The sequence below is a fragment of the Musa acuminata genome, chromosome BXJ1-9 (genome assembly GCF_036884655.1).
Source record: "Musa acuminata AAA Group cultivar baxijiao chromosome BXJ1-9, Cavendish_Baxijiao_AAA, whole genome shotgun sequence".
Classification (NCBI taxonomy): Eukaryota; Viridiplantae; Streptophyta; class Magnoliopsida; order Zingiberales; family Musaceae; genus Musa; species Musa acuminata.
Window position 1 is genome coordinate 45,197,806 of NC_088335.1, and position 27,896 is coordinate 45,225,701.

Here is a 27,896-nt window from a genome sequence, read left to right on the forward strand (position 1 = left end):
GCATACAATACAACAATCAGATCACTAGTCTTCATCATCATCTGCAACCCAAACAAGGAAGTCAAATGAGTAAATGCCAAAATCAGCAAAAACGAAATCCAATCTATAAAGCAACTGTCAGAATGATTAATACATATTCAGCTTTATCAATTATCATTAACAACAAGCAACACAACATTGTTTCATCTATTAGATCTATGAATTTAGTGAAGTGGAATGTTATATTTATTTCCCTTCATCCGTTAAGGCAAGTAGCATGCTTACAGGTCAATCTGCAACTAGTGATGGTATACAGAAGTACTCAATTGTATCAATCACCCACTTCTTATTTACAGAAGCCAGCCAATCAAATTCATCCGAAGAATTATGCTTGATCTAGATAGTATCATGATTATTGAACTCTGCTTGGTATGCAGTTATATCTAAAAAACATGCCTCTCTTTGAATAATACACAGAAATGGTCAAGGCGAACATATAAAATGAATATTATCATATAATAGTTTCTGCTAGAGAATCAATAATAAACAACTGGTCCTTGGAAAATCACAAGGTTTTTGTAATGTATAACCACCAAAAGAGTTACATTGGCATACTGCTCTAAACCTGATATTTGTGCCATTGTCCCAACAAAATCATACTTCGCATAAATGCCCATCCATTCAAATTTCTGTCACAAACATTAAAGCTTTCCCTGCCACAACGATGAAACCTCCTGTATGAATATCCATCAAAAGTTTAGGAAGAGATAATAACATTTTATATTATATTTTTCTGATACCAAATAAGAGGAAATTCAGTCATATCTGATATATCAATGATAACCCAAATAAGTGAACAACTTCACACAAAAGTCAATACAAAGGCACATATATACTTACTATATATGATACTAAAAATGGTTTACTTTTGTATAAAAATTGGGTTACATTGCAAATCATTTTTTAGAAAAAGTTCATTTAGCTGAAACAGGAAACTCCTCTTCCTTACATTCAGTATCTCAACACAAAGGTAATGCTCAAGTAAATATGGTAAAACTAACAACATTATCTTAACTGACTTATTTCCACCTTCTGCTTGTCACAGCTTTATCCATTCAAATTTTTTGAGGGAAAGGATAGAGAAGCAAACGTAAGCAGTCGTGGTGTCTTTTGGCTAGACATAACAAGGGGAAAGGTAGTCGACGTTATAGATGCCTATGATTGATTCAGGATACCAACCATATCCACCAGATATTGAATTATTTTAGGACAACCGACGGAGATCCCCGAGTTTTCAGAAATTCCAAACTTCAATGTTTACAATGTATTGTATTACTATGTATCGAAGAGTTGTAACTATGTTTACAATGTATTCCAAACTTCAATGTTTACAATGAATTATTTTAGGTCATGGTTCTTTTCGGAGTTCACTCAACCTTCCCAAACCAGTCATGAAGCCAAAATTGTTAGGTTTCCTACTTACATTTGATGTCCAATATTCATGATCCTTCCATCATCAAACTCCAATTTTTGAGCTGGTTTTGATCAACTCATCTGATTAAGTAAATCTTGCATGTAGTAGCTTGTGTTTTCCGTAAGTTGAAGTATTTATCCAACATCGTGCAACTTATTATGTGGAAACATGTTAGGTTTAGTTTATTGCATAGACATTAGTAGACCCTGACACGTTCTGTGCACGAGAAGCTGTTGATGTTTGTTGGACAAATATACCAGTGACCATCATGTCACAACAGTTACCGGATTTTATATTTGTCATTTTTAACTAAAGGTTGCACTTGCTGATGAAAACAAAGCCAAAAAGATTCTTCACCAAGTCGAAAGGGGCATGTTTTTCATGAGGCAAATAGGAGAACTTCCATGAGGTGGCTTGGAATGCACCATAAAATAATTCCTTCTGTCCATAAGGAAAGTTTTTTCCATCTGAAGATGAAAACATTTGGATTTCATATTGTGTCGGTCATGCACACAAGTGAATGGGGATGATCTTGGATATCTGATATCTGCTTATTTCAATTACCAATTAATTATCCGGTACATGCATGTTAGACTTTAAATTCCTTATCATTGTCCAGATAACTAATGGATGCTATGTGGAGGCTGTTAGTACTCATTATTTGATTCATCTATTCTTTATTTATCAAGGAGGTAGCCAACTAATTAGCTAAATCTTCCTAGAAATGTGGAATTTGCAATAAGAGGTTCATAGGTAGTAAACGTTTTCTAGTCACAACAAATTACCAGCCAGTTATGCCATGGACATTGATGCATTATTGAGAAAAAAGTATGTAAATTATACTATGCAATTATGTTTATGTTGGTTCTGCATTTGATGAATTATTTACAAATATTTCACATATGGTGTAGTTCAAGCTAAGATTTTCTTTTCTGTTGCATTAGATAATTGCTAATGTATGACTTGTCTTTCAAGTTGATTATCACATAAGAACCAGTTCTACTGCAGCTTGCTAACAACATATGCATATGTGCTGTATGTATGGGTTTGGGGGTCGGTCAGTTATTTAGTATACTGAATTTTGAACACACAAATAACCCTATTCGTCATCCTTCTTTCCTTAGGATTTTAAAGTCTAACACAACCTTTCGTTCTTCACAATCAATAGATATGAGTGGCTGTGCATGTATATGCTATTTCTTACACCTGCAAGAAAAATATATGTTCCTGCATCCCATAATTACTATGGCTCATTATGTCATTTGCTGATATGGCTTGGTAATTATTCAACATATGACCAGCACAGAACAGTAGCATAATCAGGGACTTGAAAATGGACCTATGTCAGCATTTGCCTCTAAAAACTAGAGTTGTGATCCTCCTCTAGTTTTTATTTTTCCCCTTCTTGTATTACCAAACATTTTGCTCTATCAAACACCAGTTAACTTCCAAAGCTCACATCTCTGGCCCAAAGGGATAACTTGGCTGTCATCAAGTATAGCAAAGAAGACCCATAACATGTGTCATTGATGGGAATTCCTTTTCCTCTTTCTCCCATACTCTTTTACTACTTTATTTTTTCCCAGCCAAAACAATTTTGACAGCATGGCAGCAAGCCAACTATTACAATGGCTTGTAGCTTGCCAGCGATCCACAGCACAGGGCATTCCTGCCAAACTGAATCATTTCTTGTTCTCAGCAAAAGACAAGTGATATTGTGAGCAATGTGCATGATGATAGAAGTCCTTTTTAATCTCTAGATAACCACTTTGATAAATGAACAATTAAAATCCATAAGTTATTTCGGTGTTCCTCTTCATACTGCAAAATTGTTTATCCTTTTATTAATAGGTATCATTCTTTTTGCCAACTACCCATGTGTGCAATATCTACTGACTCTTGACAATTGAAAATGATGATCCCCGATTGAATGGCATAATACAGTTTTTAATCTTCTAATGGCTGCCAATGATACCAACTCACTTAAAATTATCAACAATTCCTGGTCCATCCTTGACATACTCTCTTTAATCAAGAGTGCAAGAGCACTCTGGTGACGTGTAAATTAGATTTTCAAATTCCATCATGGTAAATATGTATATAGCCCAGTTGCAAAACATACTTCTAATCCTTTTGACTCTCAACTACAGGACAGAGCCTATTATCTTCCATCACATGCTATGTTACCATCTGCAATCTTCCAATTGCTTCCATCAATATCATCAATCATACCAGATGGTCGTCATCCTTAGTCCCATCTTCCACGAGCTGTCTCTTCTCAGGAGCCCTCAGCAATAAGGGTAAGAGCACTACAGCGTCCCCATTCTCCTACATCCAATTCTACTGTATATAAGGTCTCGAGATTCTTTCGTGGTAGCCAAAATCGGGAACGAAGCAAGAAATAGAGGCAGTGGAGAAGAAAAGAACGAGGGGGCAGAATATGGACCGAAGTATCTGCGCTCATTGGCGGCCTTGGTCTTGTCAAGAAGAAGACCGCCCCAGCCCCAACGCACCACGTGCTCCCACGGATCTGCAAGAAGAAGAACCGATCGGTTTCACAATCAGAGACTCAAAAACAGGAGATCAATGCAGAAGACTACGAATCGAGGAGGAGGAAGGGAGGCCAATTGCGTACGGCGCATGTAGGGGAGTTTGAGGAGGGCGTTGGAGTACAACTGAGTGCCCAGCCCGAGCAGCGCTCCCACCGTCGTCGCTGTGGCCGGCGTTTCGCTCTACTCTCTCGTCGCGCCTTCGGAAGCTAAACGACCAGATCAATTTCAACCCTTCGCTTTAGGCCGGATGGGGGCTCATAAAAGATTAGAAGAAGATGTTGGTGTTAAATAGTAAATAGCTCAAAGGATCGTAATGTAAATAGCTTTGCATATATAATGTTGAATTCAAATGTAAAGATACCAATATAAAATTACTAATCTTCGAGGCATATATATGAAATTTTGACAGCGTAAGTTTGTGAAGAAGAAGCGTAATGTAAATAAGGCAAAGGATAAGGGTTTATACGTAAAAGGAGAAACCTGATATAATTGAGTTGAATCGCTCCTTCTTTGGCAAACGGACGGCAGTGGTTACGGTGCGGCTTAGGACGGCGGAGGGGGAGGAGGATGTCCGTATTGTGGGAGAAGAGCACGACATGGCGGTGGCTGGTGCAGAGGACCCGTGACTCGAAGCCCTTCTTCTTCACCTTCGCCACGGTGTGCGGGATCGTCCCCGGCGTCATCGGCTACTGCGTCATGCAGCTCACCAGCTCCCGCAACGAGCAGCTCGAGGCCCACCTTCGCCAGACTGCCCGCCCCGAATCGACCGTAAGTTTTGTTAACCGTTGCTTTATTTTCTCCTTCTTTGTTGCTTTGTCATGCCTGCTCCAGGTTTTAGGGTTCGAGAAAAAATTAGTCGATCGTTGGGAACGTGTTGCATGATTAGGAATGAGAAAAGCTTTAGTGCTTCGGATGTTACAGCGCTACTGTTTTTCCATGATGTCTTCACCTCCCTGTGGATTAATGGCAATGAAAACAAAACCTAGTAGAAAGGAGCCATTTTGAGTCCAGGTTGGTCTCATCTTGTAAGGGTTTGGGATTAGTTCATGAAAGATTCTTAAAAGTAGAACAAGCTTCCTTCTTGTGATATTCTTCTTCATGCAGTTATCTCTTTCTCCATTAAGAGAGACCCGACTCCTGAAGGGACTAAATTCCCAAGTACAATGTGGGACAGCAGGGGGAAACAGAAGTGAGGATTTCTGGGTCATGTTTACGTTCAGAAATTAGTTCATTAGTTTTCGTCCCATTATTCATCTTTTTTTTTCAATTTATTTCTCCACAGAGAAATGTAAAGATATATTTACTTATTCAAACAAGAAATTCGTCTCTCTTTTTTTTCGTCCATTGATTCATGTTATGGTGGCTCTGATAATGGTGGTGATAGTTTTGTAGTCACATGGCAGTGTTGGCCATAACATTGATGGTAGATGGTTGTGATAGTGGTCCAAAAGTGATGTTAGCAACAATGCCAGTGATAATAAAAAACTAGTAAAGAGTATCCTTGGGATATTTGGTAAATTATATTTTGTAGTTCTCCAAGCTAAGGTTGTAAACACCAGGCATACCATCATGTATGTCTTGGTATTTACTGGTCCGATCGGGGATTGGGACATGGACCAGGAAAATTGCTCTGTATGATTTCGAACATGGTGTACTTGGCAGTGCCCTCCATGTACCTTGTGTACCGATTGAAATATACCAATGCAAATGTACATATTGTTTTTTTACACTTTTTATTTTTTTTAATAGTGGCTATCTGTAAACATTTGTTGAGAGCTTTCAATTGCAGTGTTCTGTTGATAATAGCTATCAACAACTGCTGGAAATCAATAGCCTCTCTCCTCATATTTCTATACCTCTGCGATAGTTTCCACCTGCGTCACTGCCACCTTGGTGTTGCCCTGCTCGCATCGCTGCTACTACCACATTCTCATGTGGCCGCCGCCTTTATCTCTTTTGGTACACCTTGGCCTTGCCACCACCACCACCTCCTCCTCATCTTCCTCCTCTTCTCCTTCTCTTTCTCCACCTCCACCTTCTTCTCCTCCTCCACCCACCTCCTTGTCCTCTGCCTTCTCCCTTGGCTCGCCCCCCTCCCCTCTTCTCTCTTTCTCTCTCTGGTCTTGGTGGTGCCAGCCCATGACAAGTATTGGTACTGTATTGGTTTGGCCACTGACTGGTATCGACCTGGATCGTGATTTTAAACCTTGCTCCAAGGTCTACACAAAATTTAAAATCTAAAATAACATGTTTTGATTTTCAACTAATAAACATGTTTTCTGTAGTTATCAGTGTTCTTGAATATCTTTTTCAAATCTAAAAAAAATTAAAAGTAAATACCAAATACTAGACTGTGATATCTCAATAGAATTGATATGTAGCTGAATAGAGAGGAGAAAATAATTGCCACAGTGATTTCTTGCTATAGGAAGTTTTATGTTGGACAATATTGACACGAGTTTGATCCTACTAGCCATAGGTTTCAGTTTCCTACTTATGTGAGTTAGGTGTTTAGTTTAAGTGAAAGATGAATTCACTTTCAATTATGATATATATAGAATATGTTAATGGTATGCAAAGATCATAATGTATTACTGATATTTTTTTCAATCAAATGACTCATCTTTTGAAGTCAGATATGTCCTATTTTAGTTATCTATTATTTTCACGATCCGAGCCTAATAGGCTAACTAATCTATCAACTTTGTTTGACCCAAATCACTGATCAAGATGCTTAGGCTGAAGTTTATAGTAGTACACTCATCAGACCCTTATAAGTCAATCTTAATATTGTCCACTTTTGATGTGTGACCAATCGAGGTGTTACAATCTCACCCACTTAAGATCTTGACGTCCTCGTCAAGGCCCAACATAGCTCATCTCAAACCATAGTATGGTGCATGTGAGGCGTAGCCTGGTGGTGACTCCACGTCGTAACGAGTCATCTAACTCCATCCATGGGTAGTCCTTTCCTACTTAAGCCTCTTTACTATGCCCAAATACTAAGTCGGTTCTAATACCAAATGTCACGACCTGAGCATGATAGGTTAACTAGTCTATCGATTTCATTTGATCCAAACCACTGACCAAAATATTTAAGTTGAAGTTGATAGTAGTCTCATCAGACCCTCACACAAGTCAATCTTAATCTTGCTCACATTCGATGTAGAACTAATTCGGGTGTTATAGTTATTCTTTACGTTTTCTTTTTGGAACTCCTAACCTATTTTTCTTCTTTACTACCCTCCTAATACTCTGTTTTGACTCTAGTTAACTTAGTCCTCAAAATGCAATAACATATTTAACTATAGTTCATATAGGATTCCTTGCAAAAATAAAAAAGTACCCTTTTTTCTTTCTATTCAATTTTGTTAATTGTGAAGACTGAGGTGTGCCTAGTTTACCATAAAAGTTGTAATTCTGATGATATAAGCATGGGAACCATATGAAATTGCTTTATATGACACCTTAATAATAAAGAATAGGCCTCAATTGGGCAGTGCTTCCTCCAGTACCATTCAGGCAAGCATGAAATTGAATGTCTACAAGTACCCTAGTCTGCCAAATTCTTGTGATATCATTATTGAGTTCTCACTAGTGTACATGGTCTTCCAAGCCTATGGATGAAAATATCCAGTGATATTGGATTGGACATGCCTGGTGAACAGTAAAGTATGTACAGGTTAGGAATATGAAGGTTCACTACCTCTGAATTTGTTGGTTTCTGTTGTTCAATCTAGATGGTTCATATTCAGAGAATCTTAACCAATTACGTTTTGGCTGGCACTTTTTCTGGAGCTTAATATGTGTTGATGATCTTATAATTTCTTTGAATGCTTAGTCTTTGACTGGCTGATATATTCTGCATGATACTTTGAATATGTTCTTTTTTACATTTAAATTCAGGAGAGAATTTTCTTTTCAGATGTCAGTTGCGATATTTATCGTGATACAGATATGACTGTTTAGATATTAATGTTGTCTGTTTAGATATTAACATTTTGTTCTGTGACGCTAAAATGCATTGCAAACTAATCAAAATGACTATTTGCTATCCGATATGGTGACAAGTGCATGGGCAGTTTGCTTGTGTTGCCAATTTAATTGTAACTGACTGTATATTTTGTAACTTAGTATTTGTTCTCAAGAATTTGTAAAATATAGGATTTTGGAATTACTTCCTAATGTGTAAATACTTAATTGATCCTCTTTTTTGTCTCATAGGTTCAATTAAATAACAAATGACTGCCATGATACACCTTGTTAAAATCCTCTAGGGCAACCAACAATTTGATGATACAAGTATCTCTGTGAAGAAGTAGAACAACCTGATTTAAAATCATTTTAAATTGTATAACCACACTGAAACCTATACACTGGGCACCAGTAGCATGCTCATCTCTGGCTATTCCATGTGACTCTTGGTTCGAAGGATTTTTGTTTCTAGCACAATTCTATACAATACAAGATGTCCTTTAAAATGATCCTAAGTACTCTTTGTTATGCATGTTCACGTAGTTTTCTAAGCTGATGAACTTGTTTCCTCTTCTAGCAGTTCTATTAAAGTTAAAAATTCTGTCATTTGTGTGCCATGGATAACATTTCCAATTTCCTGTTATGTTCTCCATATTTGCATTGTGCTGGTTGAATGATCTAGGTACAAATTAAGAACTGTGTTAGTACATGGACTCTTTGGTTTCTAGCATTTGCAAATGTCATGATTATATCTGAGAGCTCTTTGTCAGTTGCATGCATTTGTTCGCCTACAACAAGCTGCAGACTGCATTTGCAACTGCATCAAAAGTCCTCCAGTCTATATGTTCACATGCAAATCAACGCCATACAGAGGGGTAGACACACCATTGGCAGCATGCATGCCACCATTCTTTCCCTCTTTAATTGGAGTTTACTGATGTAGCAATCTACTATTTCATTTACTCTGTGATTTCCTGATGTGTATATAAAATTGAATAAAACTAACAACAGGCAAATTTAAATTACTATTCAGTTGTATTTTTGTGTTATCAATTAAGGTTAAATTGAGTGGAGATTTTATCCCGTCAGAATCAAAGCGTTGAACCTTTTGGATCAAAATTAAACATTGGAATAACATGTTGAAGATTCACTCCACAGGATGTGATGTACAATAATTGAAGTTCCTGGAACCAAAATAATGTGGATTAAAGTTATGATACATTTGCATCAATCCAGTATAAAAGTTTGGTGCCTTTATATGATGGTTGCAATCGAATATTTTAGATGGCTGAGTCCGTTATTCACTTTGTTGGGGTGGTTCTTGGCTAACTATAATCAAATTGATAGAATTATGAACTACTATTATAGTACAATTTATGTTTCAAATGTGATTGCCGTGTAGCTGTTTGATAACCCATGCTAGCGCGGCTGTTTTAGAGGTTGTTCTGCTTTATCATTCTGGGTTATCGACTGGTTTTTACTACTTTTTCCTCTAATTTTTGCATGCCTTTAATTTCACGTAGATGATGGGGCAAGTCAACCGAGAGAGGCTAGCCGAGTTTCTGGGCGAGCTGCAACGCAAGGAGGACACAAATGACCGATACGTAGCTGCTCTGCGAGGGGAAACCCTGACTAGGAAGCCCTATGTTCGGATTCAACCAGTGCCAAAGGAGAACAGTGAAGAAAGCAACAAGGAGACCAGCAAAGAAAAGTAGAAGTTAAAATGTTGGTTCAAGTTCTCGCTTTGGTACGGTCCTTCTGAGGACCAACTCCTTTCTGAATTCACTTCAGTGATAGATTTTCTTTTGCAAGAAACACTGGCTTGAATGGTTGTGTTGGTTTATTTTGTATAAATCGAATCATGGTGACCTTCCATGCTGAATAGACTTGTTCAGGGTCACAAATGATACGAGTGTTCTCGTCATTGTATTTGTAGTCACAGAACTACAGAGAATAACCCTCAGGGTCGTACATATCGCAGAAACCTAAAGTCATGATCCACAATACAAAGAATCAGTAAAACCACTTGGATTGCAACGCCAAATAGACAGAAAATAAAGTAAAAAAAAAAGCAAAGCATAACTACATAAATAGAGTAGAAATGGAATACTGTTGCATGCAACTATCAAAGAATCAGCAAAAAGGCCCTGTGTTCTAATAATATCGAAGGCACTTTTGACTTGAAAATATGATATGATCACACCTAGAGATTATCAAATAACCAACACATTATGTTGTTAGATCAGCATTCATGCACCCAACTCAGCTCTACGGAGAGGTATCGTTATAGACAAGTTTATAAAGAAGGTAAATGTCGATAGTTGTGTTTGGATTCCAGTGGCCATTTCTACAAACGTTCTAAAAGACCCTGGCGTGGGTACATTGGTTCCTGGCATGCCAATGGGGATGTTAGTGATAACTCAAACTCTAGTCAATTAGCTTGCAGGGAAGCAACCTCTTAAATTTCTTTTACAAAATTATTATTATTTGATTTTATGATAGATATAATACAAAACAGATTTGCTTTTATGATCTTGGATATTTGATGTCAAAATAGGCTCTAGTATTAATTATAAGTATAAAAATATAATTATACCATTATGACAAATATCTAATGCTATAATTTAAAATTAAATAATAATATTTTTTTATTTAATTCAGAATATCTTTCTTCTAATATGTAAACACATTATCTTTCGATCCAAAAGAAACAGCAATACTGATATGCAAGGAGAACTAAATTGATCTTCTGCTCTCTTCTTATCTTTCGTAATACTACTATAAACGACGGAACAGAGATTAACGAAAGATGATAATAGATCTATAATCTTTCTTCTATATCTACTCATAGGAGGTTTTATCTATTTATAGGTGAGAGCAGAGAGTCTAAAATAAACAATTAGGAGAATCCATTTTATCAAAGTCATCCCCAATAAACAATTCTATCATAAAAAATGATCGATAACCCTAATCAAAATCCAATCAAAATTATAATATATATTATCCAATTAAACAAGGCTATATAATCTAATATTTTCTTACTTGACCTATTATTAATAAGATTAAAATAATTTAAAATTATAATAAATAAAAAATATATTTTAAAATATTTTTTTTATAATTAAATTCTATAAATTTTGAAAAGTACTTTACACATGACCATAAATTTTATAAAATAAGTTAATAAATATAATAATACTATATTATCAATGTCATACTCCTTTTTATGTATCACAATACTACTTATCTTTCTTAATGCAATTCATAATAACCCTTATAATTTGTTTTATCAAAACAATCTTATTATCATATTCAATCATTATATGTATATACATAAACATAAATATGATAACAAAAATAAATAACTTTAATTACATAAGTAAAAATATCAATTAACATAAGAATATATTCTTTAGAATATATGTATATACCATTATATGTATATACCATATCATTATATGTATATACCATATCTTTTATGGGATGTTCATTATTCTAATCATAAGAATATATTCTATAGATACCATAAGCTATAAGACCTTAGTAAATGGATCGACAATTAATATAGTGAAACTTAGGTTTTCAGTTAACATTAGTTATTTCTAAACTCTTTTTCTAACCATCAATTATTTTATATCATAATATATAAAATTATTAGAGTATTTGTCATTTTTAAGAAAGAAAATTACTATGATATATCACAAGATATTTTCAGTAACTTTTTAATTGGGTCTGACCACACCGATATAAAATTTTACAATAATACGGCTTTATCAATGACCTTAAAGCATATCATGAAATCAGATACTTTATATTATACTATTCTTAAAAATTATCCCTCCATATAATATAAATATAAATCACAAAGTAGACTCGCAATTTAGAGAATCAACTTATGAAAATCTTATAATTTCAAATTGATGGGTAACTCTAATATCTACCCAACATTCTTCACCGTAAAACTATTTGGTCTGGTATAGGCTTAAGTATGAAATATACTTCCAATTATATATCCATAAAGAATATTTTTTTATTTAATTCTTTTCTAAATTATTTTTAAGACACTAGCTTTGACTAAAATTTTCACTTATGGTAATAGTATATTATTAGCTAAACAAAGCTATATACTAAATATCTCCAAAACTCGATCAATATACCCTTTTAAAAAAAAATCTGGTAATTTTTAATATCTATCTCTAAAAATCTCGATGCCAATAAGATAAACTATCTCATTCATATCAATCACTTTATAATTCTTGATGAGAAATATCTTAGTCTCGTACAATAAATTATCATAACTATTAGCTAACAAAGATATCATCCATAGACTAATATAATAAACTTTTCCATTAATCTTCAAATATAAATATTGATTAATAATATTTTTAAAAAACTTGAAAGAAATAATGGTATCATAGAACTTTATATATCATTGTCTAGAAACTTATTTAAATTCATAAATATATTTTTTTTAATTTATAAGCTAAACTTTCTTTTTCCTTCTTTGTAAATCCTTTATATTATTCCACATAATTTTTTTTTGTTTAAATCCTCATTCAAAAAATTTATTTTTAAATTAACTCAAGGTCATAATAAGCTATTAATATTATAATGATTCTTAACGAGTTTATTTAAAAATTAAAAAATATCTCGTTATGATTAATACCTTTTATAAGATCGCCATCCACCACCTCACTTGTGCTCTATCCTCTCTATAGTCATCGACCTTGTCAGTTTTGAGGCTTTACCATTGCCCATCGATGCCACCACCTGATTGTGCCACATATTGCAATGCCCAACCGACCGCAAGACTCCTACATCGTGGACTACCTTCCATGACGACTTCACTTGGGTTACCAAACACCATTACCATCAATTGACCATCGTAGTGCAATATGCTCTTCACCATGGGCAGCATCCAAGTGTTGATTGTCATTTGCCCAACATTGCCACGGCTACCTTCATAGCCTTCATCACCACTGGTCAAGGCTAGTGCCCAAGAACCATAGCTGCAACCCAACTACCTTTTTCGTAGTGCGTGACTTCCATGACTCTCGTCCCCTACTGCCATAATTACATACAGCAAAAAAAAATGATAAAGAATCCCCTTTCGTAATAGTGTCCACCATTATGATCTCCATCGCCCTTGTTGTCGTTGCTTGTAACACAGCTAACACCACACTCGAGGACCCACCATCAGAACACTTCTTCTGCAACACATCTATGATTTTTACCTTAAATAGAGCCATTGCACCCTATTGTGCCACCGCTATCAACAAGCCATTGTCTTAAATAGAGCTGATGATCACAACGTCATCCCAATATATGCAATCGTTGCCCAATGCAATAGACATCACATGCCTTTGCCATTGTCCAAGGCTGACAACCTTCTACTACCTCGGCCACAATAGTACTCTGTCATCTCTTCTTATTCTTTATAAGATCACTATAAGTTATGAATAGATATAAAGGGGAGATAATCTCTCTTCTGTATCTAGTCTCTAAGAGGCTCTATCTATTTATAAGCAGTCCCTCTTATTAAGATAATCTCCAATAAAGAATTCATAATAAGACTTCCTTTTTATTTGTTGATAATCCTAATCAAAATCTGATTGAAACTATAATATATCTTATCTAATTAAATACGACTATATAATCTAATGAGATAACCTTGGTTTCCTAAACAATACAAATAAATCTATCATTTGTGATCATAAAATACATGCAAGTTCTGCAAAAGAGATTAAGATCCTCAACATCTATCGCAATTCTTTCATCTGTTGCTAAAGATCCTATCTTTAAATATAGTCTTAAGTAATTGATCCACCCTAGCATGTAAATCTTTCCACATCTCTACGGCCCCTGAATCCCAATCATCATCATCAGCACAAAAGAGAGAGAGAGAGAGAGAGAGAGAGAGATTATCCTCATCTGCTTGCTACAACAATACTAACCCATGACTAGGGCGTTTATCCTCATCTCAACACTCCATTATCCGACTAATATATACAGCTTTTTTTTTTTCATTGACGAAAGTATATGTTAATTATATATTATTTTATATAATTAATTATTTTTAATATTTCGATCCTTATATTTTCAAAAGTTATATTATGATCCCTTATGAAAGTAAAATATTTAACTCTATTTCTCTTTACATCGTCGACTCTATTAACGAAAATACCATAGGATTTATCACTAAGCATGTACTAATTTTACATCATTTCAATTTACCACAGAGTATATGCGGTATCAAAGTTGATGACGTGAGGAGAAACGAGGTTAAATATTTTACTTTCGTAAGTATAGAGATTGTAATATAACTTTTGAAAATATAGATATTAAGATGTTAAGAATTACTAATTATATAAAATAATATGTAATTAGCTCCAAAAGTATATATCTATATCTTATTGTGTAACAGCAACATGACCATTTAAACGAAGTAGAAGTAGCTTGGATTGAATTGGATTTACAAAAGTAACAAACCATATCTTTATGTTCATATGCAATAGCATCATAGACCATTTAAAGATTGCTAGTTATTGGTACCCTACAAATTAATCACATGAGTGATGATACTTATAGTTTTATATAATCTTTTTTAGTTAATAATAATAATGATATTTTCTCACTCTATATTGTATGATGAATATATATATTATGATGTCCTTGAATTTGTATAATGAGAATTGGATCATGATGAGATCATGATAATGAGACTAATTCTCTTTAAACATAAATCTTAAATATTTTTAGTCATAGGTTACTCGAGAAAGACATCGATATAACCGAACAGAATAATGTATTATATACATGTCCATGTGATGGAGGTAATTGGTCTCATGGCAGTTTGTGTATGGACATTAAGGATACAGTACAAGTGCTCATTGGAGAATAAGTTCCCTGAATAATCCACTTACGGAATGCTAGATGGTTAATGATACCTCATCGTTAGATAGTAATTTCGTAGTCCTAGTTGTGTATCTGGTTCTTGAACTTGAGACACCAAGGATGTCTTGTTTGAGTACTCAATTCTTTGATATCAGACTTATATGTTTAAAAGTTCTAGGTTTAGTATTATTGGTAATTGGGAATGATAACTTATAAAATTAATTATGTGTCAATAAAGTAATAAAATTTTATTCACTCTTGGTATCATGAGAGGAATATCCCGTGTGTTCTCACTCAAGCAAATTTCTAGTGAGGGTCAATCAGATTGAGAGAAAATGAGTTCTACGAGAAAATTCGATAAGAGAGACACGGATAGATTCTATATGAGCCTGATAGCATCATGCCTAATATACGATCTCTAAGATATTAGATAAATAAGAGACTATAAATATATGGTAACTAAGGATAAATATGTCCAATGGATTATATCCCCCTGTACCATCTATGGACTATAGCGTAGTATCCTAGTATGTCCATAATCGATGAGTTGAGTGAAGTATTATTAGGATAATAATTCACGGTCAGAAGGAGTTTTGAGTCAAAATGAGTTTTGATAGGTACAACTCATGGCCAGCTCGGTATTCGACCTAGAGGGTCACACACATAAGGTGGACGATGCGATGAATAAAGGATTGATATGAGATCTAATAAGCCTCCTTTAGCCTTTTAATAGATTTATTGGGTGAGACCCAATTGAGCATGGAGTTTAGAGTGGTTATTGAATAAGGATCCAATACCCATTAAGCCTTTATACAGGGAATAATTAAGAGGAATGTGAAGGGTCACATGGAGGGCCTCTTTATAATTGGGAGTGGTTCTCCAAGAGTTGTTAGGCTGGACCCTTTAGAGAAGCCAACCTTCAATCTCTTTTTTTCCATATCTCCCTCCTAACCTCCCATGGTGTGAGAGGAACTTTCCTTGTGTGAGAGGAGAGCAAGAGGGCTGCCCCCCCCTTCCTTGTGGCTCACTACTACTGCTGACTTACTACTGGGTGGAGCATCGTCACAAGAAGAGAGTCTGTCGTGCAAAGGAGCGTTGTCATCGTCGTCCACCTTGGGGACTTCCGCTAGAGAAGAGCTTGTGATAGTTTTTTATTCGATGGGTCAGGATATGTAATATAATACCTATGTCGTTTTTGAACAAATATATAGTTGACAAAAGTACCCAATCATATATTTAATATTGACTCATCAGGAATTTTTATTTCTAATGTGAGAAACAAATTTTAGATCAATATTAGAGAATATACTTTTGATAATATCTGAGTCAACTAAGACTCAACAACTAGGCTCAAAACGTTAATGGTGGAACGAGAGTTGAGAATAGTGGAGTGAATGAGAAAACTGATGCTTCTTGGGTGAGCTAAAAAATATATGGTGCAATGGTTTGAACTATTTTGATTAAAACTACTGGACTAGAGTGTGCAAGGTTTCAATAGGAACAATAATTGTTTCAATGACTAATTGTGTAGGTTGTTGATGTAGAGGTGGTCAAAAGAAAACTGAGTCCTTGAAGAGTCATCCGAAGAGTTTAGTTTCGGGAATTTGGATTGAGGGGTTCAGACCAATTGAACCTCGACCTGCCCTTGGATTGTAATCATTATTATTGGGCGATTCGGTTGAGAGGCATTCATCATCGTCGAACTTGACCTATTTGGAATTGGTTGAGATGGGCTAGTGAAGTTTCCTTGAACATCCTTATTGGCTCTTTTTCTAGCATTAATCTATTATGATATGTTTTGATTATTGAGCTGGAAGCTAATTTGGATCCAATCGAATTCCTTTTATGAGAGGATCTCAAGTTGAACTACTTAAGTAGCATCCAAGCCATGTAGAACTACATTAGAGGTACTCTCGATAATGTCCATCCGAAACTTAAGTCAGGTGACAAATAGACTTAAAATGTTTAGTGTATCTAGACATATTTGTGCACATCTTTTATAGTGGATTTTTGAGATTATTACACTCACTGTTACATAATTCGTTCAATAATAAGGGTGTTTAGTTCAATCGTAACTATCATCAAACTGCACTAAACTCCAGATTACATAACTCCTCTTTATGTTACATTCATCTAGCATAACAAACTAGTTTTACCGAAAAAACTTGTAAGATGTCAAGAAGGTGATGAGTGATCAATCATGTGGCTTCCTTATGTTAGCCACACGGAGTTGATATGTCTCACCATGGAAATGATGTGTCAATCATGCGAAGTTGATGCTCACGTGAAAACCTACATGTGGCTTCCTATATATATATATATATATATATATATATATATATATATATATATATATATATATATATATATATATATATATATATACCCCAAATAGAAATACTACTTACTATATCACGTGATCATCACGTGCCGTGACTAAACCCACTGCCCCCTAGCCCAATGGCCCAAACTATACAAGAGAGGCAAAGATTAGGGCGGAGAAAGCAGAGGAAAGGCTGTCTCATCAGCGACTCATCACCATGGGAGGAAACGGCGGCGGAGGGCACGGGGTGCACCATGGCGGGGTGGAGGATTTTAGGAACAAGGTGTGGAGCATGACGGGGGGGCCCTATTGCCGGCCCAAGCACTGGAAGCGCAACACCGCCATCGCCATGTTCGGCGCCTTCCTCGTCTGCATCCCCATCGCCAGGAAGTCCGCGGAGCTCGAGGTCGGTATTCTCTTCCTGTTCCCTCCCCATGTCTCTTGCCTCGCGTCCTCCGCCTTCTTCCTCTCATTCGTTCGTCCATTCATTGATCGACTGATGTCGTTCTGATCCCGAAACTATTAGTAATTACTATTCTTCTCTTTTCCAATTGTTATACTCAACTGCTGATGAAGTTGTGCTTTAAAAGATCACATTTTGTTAGTGAGCAAGATATCTAGATCTATATTTAGATATGTAAGGAAAACTTAATCTTTATATCTTGATACCTTTGCTTAGAAGATGACTTCCAAGAAATAGCTGAGACTTACGTATACGACTTTGAACATGGGGATATCCTTTTCTTGGGTTAGAAGTTGTTAGGAGATGTGGTCTGTTACATTTTAGGTCTGCCAATTTCTTGGAAGTCGGCTGAGCCACACCTGAGAATGAGAATAATCGGACTATCTGGAGATGGTTCATGTCACAAATGGGCTTCCAGGTGAGATTGAACTTAATACATAAACTAGATGATATGGCGAATATATTCTTCTGAAGTAACGCTTAAGAGAAAGAGAGATTCTGGGGCATCAATTCAAAGGTCACACAGAGAACAATTCAATGTAGAATTCTAACATCTAAGCTAATGCCAAAATTAAAAATTATGGATTTTAATATAATATTCATTTACGTCAAGACTTGGGTGTTGATATATTGATATACTGACTTTGATTTGATGCATATTTTCAACCTGGTGAGATTCAGGTCAATCAGATACATGCAAGTGTCACTGTCTCCCTTTATGCCTATTATTGTTATCTTGATGTGGTTGTTGGAGACTTATGTCACGTATACTAGTTGCATTGTGAATTAAGTGAATTGTTGCTAATCTCACTCTTATCACTTTGTCTTTTATCTGTCTTGCTTAGTGGTTTCTCACCTCTCTCCCCTTTAGCTAAGATAGCAAAAGAGAAACATGATAATATTTTTACTAAGATCTTACTCCAGATTGTGTCCTTAAGTTCGACCACTTTTCCTCTCTTGAGATAGTTCTTCCTCAAATGCTGTTTTAGAATCTTGAGCTTGAATTGGAAGGTCATACTAGAAAAAAAATTAAACATAAACTTCTATTAGCTTTGCTTGGACTTCACATAGATCTAACATCTATTAAATAAGTATTCCATGACTAGTTCAAAGACTCTAGTTCTAACACTTCTTCCACCACCATCAAGGTCCCGCAGGTCTCATGCTGAAGTCCCACCAGTTCCAAATTCTTAACTCTAATTGACAATCTTTACTAATCCATACGATTTATCTATTGTGCTTCTGTAAATTTGGGTTAGTGTCTTTGATGAAATTGGTTTTATCTGTAAGCCTGTTTGGTTGATAAATTTTGGCTGGTGTTTGATCTTACAATGTGACTTGATTTGTTCTCAATGTACCCTCTCAGAACCCAAAAACAAATTGAGGTTGGGAGAGAGACTACTGTAGTATATTATTTTATGGTATTTGTATTACATGTTATTGGATAAGATTTGATGCAAATCCTTGATGCCAACTATAGATTTTTCTTTGTTCAAGTTTGTGCTCGTTTTCTTGCCATCTAGTAAAATCACTTGAGATATACCAATTTTATTATATAGTAAATCTTTTGAACATATGTTTTGATATCTCTGCAACATGAAAAGAAATTAATCAGGAGTTTTTTTATAGAATAAATCAAATTTGAAGCTTAAAGTTGAAACACAGATTACTGTATTTCTGATGTTTTATATTAATATTTTATTAAACATGTGGTCCACCCGTTTGAACCAACAGACCAACTAGCAACCCAATGAGCCAAGTCTAGGTCAGGTTATTGCTGGTTTGGTATTTTTTTGAACACTTGCAATCTTTTTTCACTACATTATATGGCAACAAGAATACCAAGACAAGATTTATTTCCATCTACTTCATGCTTGAAAATTTCTTCAAGCAATTTAGATCAATCATATGAAGATACTATAGCATGGTTTTTCAGTTGTTTTAAGATTGAAAATTTGGCAAGAAACTTATATCGGGACAATTTCTTCCATCAAAATATTTAAAATAGGAAATCATACTATTTTTTTTTCTTCAAACACTGCAATTCTCCTTAACTTTGGGATTTTGGTTTGTCTGATGTGGTACACAATTTGGTTAATACAGACAGAAGAATAATGCCATTGCATCTTGTTTTTATCTTGCAGCAACGGCCGCATTACCCTGTTCGCCCAATTCCTTCACAGCTTTGGTGCAAGAACTTTGGCAAGAAAGAATACTAGAGCCAAGCTTTTCAAATACTGAAATCTGGAATGATTCTTCTTCTGCTTCTAAAAAGAAAATCAGCATTTTTCTACCGCTATCCTTTGGTCTACATGCTCAGCTGTTGTCGTTTAATGTACTTATTTAGCATGATAAACCGAACAAGCCTCTTGATCCAGAGGGATACTTCTTGGAGTTTAGATGAAATAAGTAAATATTTGGTTAATCAAAGCACTCGATGGTGGATTGTGGAAGAAATGTAGTTTGTGTTTATGTAAGAACTACTTTCCTTTGCATCGTCAGTTCTTTTAATTTGAATTATGTTGTACATGTTTCTGAACATAGGTAATAACCTGAATGGGACAGTTCCATTACATTCACTTTCAAAGTGGAATTGTTCTTATGAGTTTCCATCGACACTAAAGCTTTGATGATCATCTTGATGTTCCTAGTTATATATCATGGAGCTGGGCACATGGTGTGCCTAAATGAAGCCAAGGAAAAAGAAATATACTGAGCAATCAATTCATATTCCACCACAGGTTTTCTATGATTGCATTAGTTTATGATCCAAGTCCCAAGAACTAAAGAAATGGAATTGAAGTAGGAGCAAAACCGTGACCTATATATATTTGGCTATTGTGTGACAGGGTACTTGTTCATCATGATTTTATCATCAGTATCCAACCTTTGACTCTTCACTTCTATAAGATTCCTAGCTGTGTAGTCTCCCTGTTGAATCAAATAGCTTGCACTAATGGTAGCTTGTGGATGATTTTACCTTTTCGAGATGGATCCCAAAAGGTGTCTCGGGAAGAAAAGTCACTCGAGGCTCTTTTTTTACCATGTCTTGATTCTCTCTCTTCAACTAATGTAGGATCAATCATCCACTAGTGTTGGCAAGTATGGCTCACCCCCTTCCCCAACTTGGTTTGGCTCATCTAGTAAAAGTTATATGTATGCTGCTTCAAGATCCTACCAGAAGATTTGGAAGTAAAAGTAAAAGTGAGTTTTGGAAGGCTCTAATTCAGTTAATTACATGAGACTTCATGAGTTCTTCAATCATGCTGACACAATTACATGAGGATCTATTTTGGTTTGTGCCCATCATTTGTGTCCATCATGGAAGTTTTCACATAAAATTAAGGACTTGTATCCTTTCAAAAATAACAATCTGTGGTTCTTATCTTTTGTACTTTCACTTTTAATTAACCTAATCTTATAGAACATTGCAAATATCAAACAGCATTAAGAGAGAGAGAGGAACATTATTAAACTTGCTTTTGATGTTGCATGTTTCATGATATGAGATTATTACAAGGTAATTCTTATAAACTAGTAATTAATCAAATGACTCATACTTGGAATAGCTATAGTTTCATATGTAAAAGGAATTAGTCCATAGCTAAAAACATATGCAATATATTCATATTTGCAACTTGCTCTCTTGAGTGCCTGCATGACTTGGGTCTGTTGGGTGCTTCTTGACTTTCTTGTATTCTTTTTGCTTTCTTCTCTTTCTTTAACTTCTTGTTTAATTATTACTGAAAAATGAAAGCAAGAAAGAGAGAAAGAGATCCAGCATACTTTTTGTCAGGCCAAAATGATTCATGTGCCAAAGATCAAGATCATTCCCACAAGATGCAAATGCTGTATAATTGGACAGACACAGACTTGAATTATAAGCATGCAACCAAAATAGAATCACCAGCAACATTCTTCTCTCAAAAAAGGAGGGCAAACTTTCTAACCTTCATTTATTTCTATGATTGCAGGGTACAAAACATGGTCAATATGAATAAATTTCTATCAAAATTTATTGTGGGGAACTGAAATAGGCAATGTCAGGTACATTCGAAAAGCTTTCACAGATGAATGCACAATCTGAGATCATCTTCCAGATCTGAAATTGTTCTCCATAGAGCTAAAGGAAGGAATCAGACCTAATAACCCCACTGCAGTTGATCCACGAAGCTCCCACTGGAAAGCTCTCCACACTGAGGGTTGCACTTGCAGTTGATCAACCGCTTGTTCATGTCCTACCTCAGTTTGCTTCAGGGTTTGCAAGGGTTCAACAGTACTATCCCACGTGCAATCATCAATGAAGAAGAAGACCCATTCTGATCGTTTAAGCTCATCAAGACATGGTTGTCTTGGTTATGGAAGTTGGACACAGGTGCTGCTGTCTCATGGCAAGAAGCAGGTTGATTCAAGTCCATAGAGTTGTTCATATCATCAAAGCTCTTGATGGATGAGCTAATTGTGAAGGGCGTGCAGATAGAGGATTGAGCATAGCGGAATCGAGGAGGCGCAGCTGAATTGGCACCATTCGATCGAGCAGAAGCAGGATTAGGTTACGTGTCTTTGGATCCAACCCTTTGGTGTCACTCTTCGGTAGAATCAACTCAAAATCATACTGTGTGTGAACACCTTTTCAAAAATCCATTACACAGAATTATATATAAATATTTTTTAATATAATCTTAAAAATAATTATCATATTAATCAATTACCTAACTATCATCTCATCTCAGAGGCTCCCCAAATAGTAAAGAATAGAGATAAAAAGAAGGATAATAATAATATGCTAATCAAATAATGAATTTAATTGTATGTATGATATGTGTTCTTCCAGAGAGATGTTTGGCAATCTTAGCCCACCTGAATGGAGAAAGAGAATCAATATGCACACACACACACAATCAAGATTACATTGATCTCCTAAACAATACAAATAAATCAAAGGCATGCAGGTTCTGCAAAAGAGATTAGGGTTCCTTATACTTGTTGCCTAAGATCCTGTGAACATCCATCACAATTCTTTCTTCTGCTTCTGAGAAGGATCCCCTCTTTAAATCTGGCCTCAAGTAATTGATCTACCTTAGCTTATTCCACGCCTCTGCAACCCGGAACTCCCAATCACAAAGCTATCATCATCACCACAAGAGAGAGAGAGAGAGAGAGAGAGAGAGAGAGAGAGAGAGAGAGGCCTGACTGCTTCTTTGGCGACAGTGCTCCAGCAACTGTGGCCATGGGAGGTGATGTACTGGATCAGCTTCTCGTCTTCTTCAGGAGACCACAGGCCCGTCCTCACCTTCTGCTTGCTGCAGCAGTGGTGACCTACTTTATCCTCATCTCAACACTCCTCCGCTACCCGACTAATATATACAGCTCTCTCTTTCCTCCCCACTGCTGACAAAGGTACCCAACCACGTCCTTACGTTCATGTGTAACAGCAGCGCGGACCATTTCCACAGAAGAACGAGGAAGCATAAGAAACACAAGGCAAAAGAAGAAGAAGTAGCTTGGATTGCACTCTATATATGAGAGGACTGATCAGTACTCATCAACCTTTCCCATCTCCATTGCCATTGCCTGTTTGTTTCAGAATCAGATCACATGAGAGTGATATAACATTAATTCCAGAAGAAGAACATTCTTCAACAAGCAGCAGAATAATTGAAATAGTCCAACCCGAATGCTGAATGCCTTTGCTGGATATCGACTTGTGTCGGTGTGGTCAGATCAGAGCAGGTGTCGTTGCATGATTCATGCACTGCATGCGGATAATTGATAGTTTGATTAGGTACTCAGCAGGATGGATTGTATGATATCATACATACTCCATATTATCACGATCCTGTTATTCTCCATACATAATTTTGATAGACAATCAATTCTTAACAATCTTATTACTATATTATATTTCTTTAAAAATTTTAAAATCTCAAAATTTAAATAATCATAATCCAAGATGTCATAATATAGAATTATTTTCAATATTAGTTTTAAAATATTTTTACTAATCAAAAATACATAAATATATAGAAAATATTCTATTTTTCGTCATTTTCACATATGAGATTAATGTTTTATTCTTATCACCGATTGAAACAGTCATATCTTTCATCTTAATATCATAATCTTTTTCAAGTAATTACTTTAGAATATTATTTTTCATATTAATAACATAATAAACATCTAAAATATATAGTTTTTTACTATTATTAAGTCTAAAAAAACTTTACCTTTTCCTCTTATTAGTCTTTGAGAAATATCACTAAATGTAATATTGTCGAAATAACTTGTATCTACTTTGAAAAATAATTCTTTGATATCATACATGTGATTTGAAGCTCTTGTATCTAGATATCATGTCGATCTTCTTTCAAATTATTATAAGTTATTAACAAAATATGATTTTCGTTCTTCTCTTTTTTTTTAACAAAATTTATCTTATCACCTTGATTGTTAGGATTATAATAATATTTAAAAGAGTGGTATTTATGTCTTTTACAAATATAATATTATGTTTTAAATTTTTTAGAATTTTTATCACATCTACGACCTCAACCATAACCTCGGCCTCTTTGTCTAGAATTTTCTCCATCACCTTCATTGTTTTGAAATTTTTGATTGATCTGATTTCTAGCATCTTTTCCTTTTTATTCATGATCTCTTCGTCTTTGAGATTTTGATTCACTTCTATTTTCAAGAGTAAGCTTGGTTTGCGGTGTTTGTTCTACATATTTTTTTCTTTTCTTTTTGTAAGTCTTTATTCATGAACTTAAAAGAGAACCTATTAGTTGTTCTAAAGACATTTGTTTCAAATTTTTGGACTCTTCAATCATTACAGTAATAAAATTAAACTTTGGATCTAAAGATCTTAACATTTTTTAATTATTATTTGATCACTTATTTATTCATCATTTCATCTCGATGAACAATATAAATAATTTTTAAGAAATAATTAGAAATAGATTTAGAAGTATTTTTCTTTAATTTTTCAAACTCAATTCGTAAAACTCATAGACGAAGCTTTTTTCACTTTATCCACACCACTGACCACTTTATGAAGTATTTCTTGAGTCTCTTTTGAAGTATTGTTATATCAATGATCTCAAATATTATATCATCAAGCGATTGGTAAATCATGAACAAAATTTTTTTTTTCTCCTTTTTTTGATCTTTGAGTTATTTTTTTGTTTCTATATTCATTGCTCCTTCTATTGGACTTGGTTCAACAAATTCATCTTTTATAAACCTCTATATATCTTGGGAGTTTAGAAAAACTTTTATTTGGATGCACTAGATATCATTTTTTTTTTTTTATCAATCTAGGGATTTGGAGTTGAATGATATTTGAAGAAAAGGCTACTGAGCTCTGATATAAATGTTGAACTAGATATAGAGAAAATATAGAGCTATCACACAAAGGAAAGTAAAATAAGATAAAATATTTTATGTTTCATTCAAGAGCTCTCCATTTTTTATGAATACATGAGGTTTATATAGTCTCAATAGATACATTACATTCATTACATTTAATATGAATCTCAAAACTCATTATAGTCTCAATAACCAATTTGGTTTATCTTTGTATATGCCTTTAATGTATTTAGATATTTTTATGATACCTTAACAAATTTAATTTCAATAAAATTTCTAAAATAATTATAGGAAGAAATCCGGGTATAACACTTGGGATATCAGCATGTCTTCTTCACCTCATTGTGTTCTTCCAGGGAGACGTTTGGCAATCTGAGCCCACCTGAATGGAGAAAGAGAATCAATATGCACACGTACACAATTAACATGATACTGATCTTCTAAACACTACAAATAAATCTAAGACATGCAGGTTCTGCAAAACAGATTAAGGTTCACCATACTTGTTGCCTAAGATCCTGTGAACATCTATCACAATTCTTTCTTCTGCTGAGAAGGATCCCCTCTGTAGATCTGGCCTCAAGTAATTGATCTACCTTAGCCTACGACTCGTCTACACCTCTGCGACCCTGAACTCCCAATCACAAAGCTGTCATCATCAGCACGAGAGAGAGAGAGACAGAGACAGAGAGAGAGAGAGAGAGAGAGAGAGAGAGAGAGAGAAAGACTGGGGCATCAATTCAAAGGCCACACAGAGAACAATTCATTTACGTGTAGACTTGGGTGTTGCTATACTGACTTTGATTTCATGCATATTTTCAACCTGGCGAGATTCAGGTCAATCAGATACATGAAAGTGTCGCTGTCTCCTTTCATGTCTATTATTATTGTTATCTTGATGTGGTTGGTGGAGACGTACGTCTCGAATAATAGTTGCATTGTGAATTAAGTGACTTGTTGCTAATCTCACTCTATCACTTTGTCTTTTATCTTTGTCTTGCTTTGTGGTTTCTCACCTCTCACCCCTTTAGCTAAAATAGCAAAAAAGAAGCATGATAATATTTTTACTAAGATCTTACTCTAGATTGTGTCCTTAAGTTCAGACCTCTTTTCCTCTCTTGAGATGGTTCTTCCTCAAATGCTGTTTTTGAATCTTGAGCATGAATTGGAAAGTCATATTTCTTTTTACACTACATTATGCAACAACAAGAATATCAAGACAGGATTTATTTATTTTCATCTACTTTGTGTTTGAAAATTTCTTCTCACATTTTAGCTCAATTATATGATGACACTATATCACCCTTTTTTTTGAACTAATAGAAACAAATTTAGAGCTTTGGTGATAGGAACCTGCAGCACAATGGTCCATCTTCACCAATGTTACTACTTCACTGATTGTAGCTTGTTTTGGTTTTTTGTGCATTCAATCTGGTCTGACATTTTTAAGTTTGAATTTCACTATGAGTTTTTATAATTTTGAACATGTTTCTCCTTCACCATTTTCCAGTTGTTTTAAGATAGAGAATTTGACAATAAACTTATATCAGGACAATTTCTTCCATCAAAATATTTAAATTCAGGGAATCATATTATTTTTGCTTCGAACACTATAATTCTCCTCAACTCTGAATGCTTTTGGATTTTGGTTTGTCTGATGTGATACTTGATATAAGTAGAAGAATAATGTTATTTGATGGTATCATTAGTACTATCAACTGATGAGTTAGTATGATTGGTTCACAGTTGAATGTGCAAGCTCATTTGGGTGTCTTTTTTTTGACTGATGTGAGAAACTTGGTAATGTGAGATCGTATGGGCGGCTCAGTCAGAAGCGGTACTATTAATGGGGACTCAGTTCGGGATGATCGAGTAGGCAGTCTAGAATCTTCTTGGCTGCAAGGTTTTCTCTCTGGGCTAGGTCATCCGAATGTCCTCGAGTGATGATTTGTCTTGTGGTTGTGAGATTGCGTCCTGACGACGGGGTCGTCTCTTATTCATCGGGAAACTTGCATGATAGGTCGACGTTGAGAGTTACCCGACGCAACCCCTTTGATGCTTAAATCAATGAGAGCTACATAATTGGGTAAAGTGTAGAGAGCTCTCCTTTTAGCGTAAGCGGATGAGTTTCTTTTTATACTTGATCTTTGGACCTTCTTACTGACCGATCTAGGATAAGATTAGGTGAACCGCCTAATCATTCTATGATGTTAATAAGGTAGAACGGTTAACGAGAAGTATTGCAACGTTATTTTAGGGTTGGTGACGAGAAGTATTGCAACGTTAACGAGAAGTATTGCAGATGATCTAGCGTGCGGCAAAATCATCCCTATCACTATTACATCTTGTTTTTATCTTGCAGCAACGGCCTCATTACCCTGTTCGCCCATTTGCTTCACATCTTTGATGCAAGAACTTTGGCAAGAAAGAATACTAGTGCCATGCATTTCAAAGACTAGAATCTGGAATGATTCTTCACCTGCTTCTCAACAAAAATCGGCTTTCTTCCTACTGCTATCCTTTGGTCTACATGATCTGCTGTTGTCGTTTAATAAGTTCTTATTAAGCATGATAAACCGAACAAGTGTCTTGACCCAGAAGGATGCTTCTTGAGGTTTAGACAAAATAAATTCATATTTTGTTAATTAAAGAACGTGATCATGGATTGTGGAAGAATCTACTTTGTGTATATGCAAGAACTACTTTCCTTTGCATCATCAGTTCTTTTAATATTAATTATGTTGCACTTGATTCTGAACATACATAATAACCTGAATGGGACGGTTTCATTGCATTCACTTTCAAAGTTGAATTGCTCTTATGAGTTTCCATTGACACTAAAGCTTTGATGATCATCTTGATGTTACT

General features: G+C 35.2%; 2 protein-coding genes and 1 long non-coding RNA gene across 3 annotated transcripts; 2 read left to right on the plus strand and 1 right to left on the minus strand.

The window, feature by feature from the left end:
* Positions 1–474: 474 nt before the first annotated feature.
* LOC135593761 (uncharacterized) lies at positions 475–4,371 on the minus strand. Its single transcript, XR_010479809.1, has 3 exons — positions 4,089–4,371; positions 3,900–3,983; positions 475–713 (listed from the first exon to the last, which is right to left on the minus strand). It is a non-coding gene; the product is annotated as an uncharacterized LOC135593761 (long non-coding RNA).
* A 140-nt stretch (positions 4,372–4,511) lies between these two features.
* LOC135593762 (uncharacterized) lies at positions 4,512–9,904 on the plus strand. The gene is made up of 2 exons (XM_065084020.1): positions 4,512–4,773; positions 9,504–9,904. Exons 1-2 carry the CDS (start codon positions 4,573–4,575, stop codon positions 9,693–9,695), a joined length of 393 nt encoding a protein of 130 aa, XP_064940092.1. The 5' UTR covers positions 4,512–4,572; the 3' UTR covers positions 9,696–9,904.
* Positions 9,905–17,361: 7,457 nt separating this feature from the next.
* Positions 17,362–20,233, plus strand: LOC135593763 (uncharacterized). Its single transcript, XM_065084021.1, has 2 exons — positions 17,362–17,603; positions 19,805–20,233. The coding sequence occupies exons 1-2, from the start codon at positions 17,415–17,417 to the stop codon at positions 19,877–19,879; spliced, it is 264 nt and encodes an 87-aa protein (XP_064940093.1). The 5' UTR covers positions 17,362–17,414; the 3' UTR covers positions 19,880–20,233.
* Positions 20,234–27,896: the final 7,663 nt, after the last annotated feature.

Bases quoted from the DNA above. Each gene is read 5' to 3' on its own strand.
- LOC135593762 (XM_065084020.1), top strand. From the start codon at position 4,573: ATGTCCGTATTGTGGGAGAAGAGCACGACATGGCGGTGGCTGGTGCAG. The intron at 4,774-9,503 runs GTAAGTTTTGTT...AATTTCACGTAG, and splicing joins CTGCCCGCCCCGAATCGACC to ATGATGGGGCAAGTCAACCG.
- LOC135593763 (XM_065084021.1), top strand. From the start codon at position 17,415: ATGGGAGGAAACGGCGGCGGAGGGCACGGGGTGCACCATGGCGGGGTG. The intron at 17,604-19,804 runs GTCGGTATTCTC...TTTATCTTGCAG, and splicing joins GGAAGTCCGCGGAGCTCGAG to CAACGGCCGCATTACCCTGT.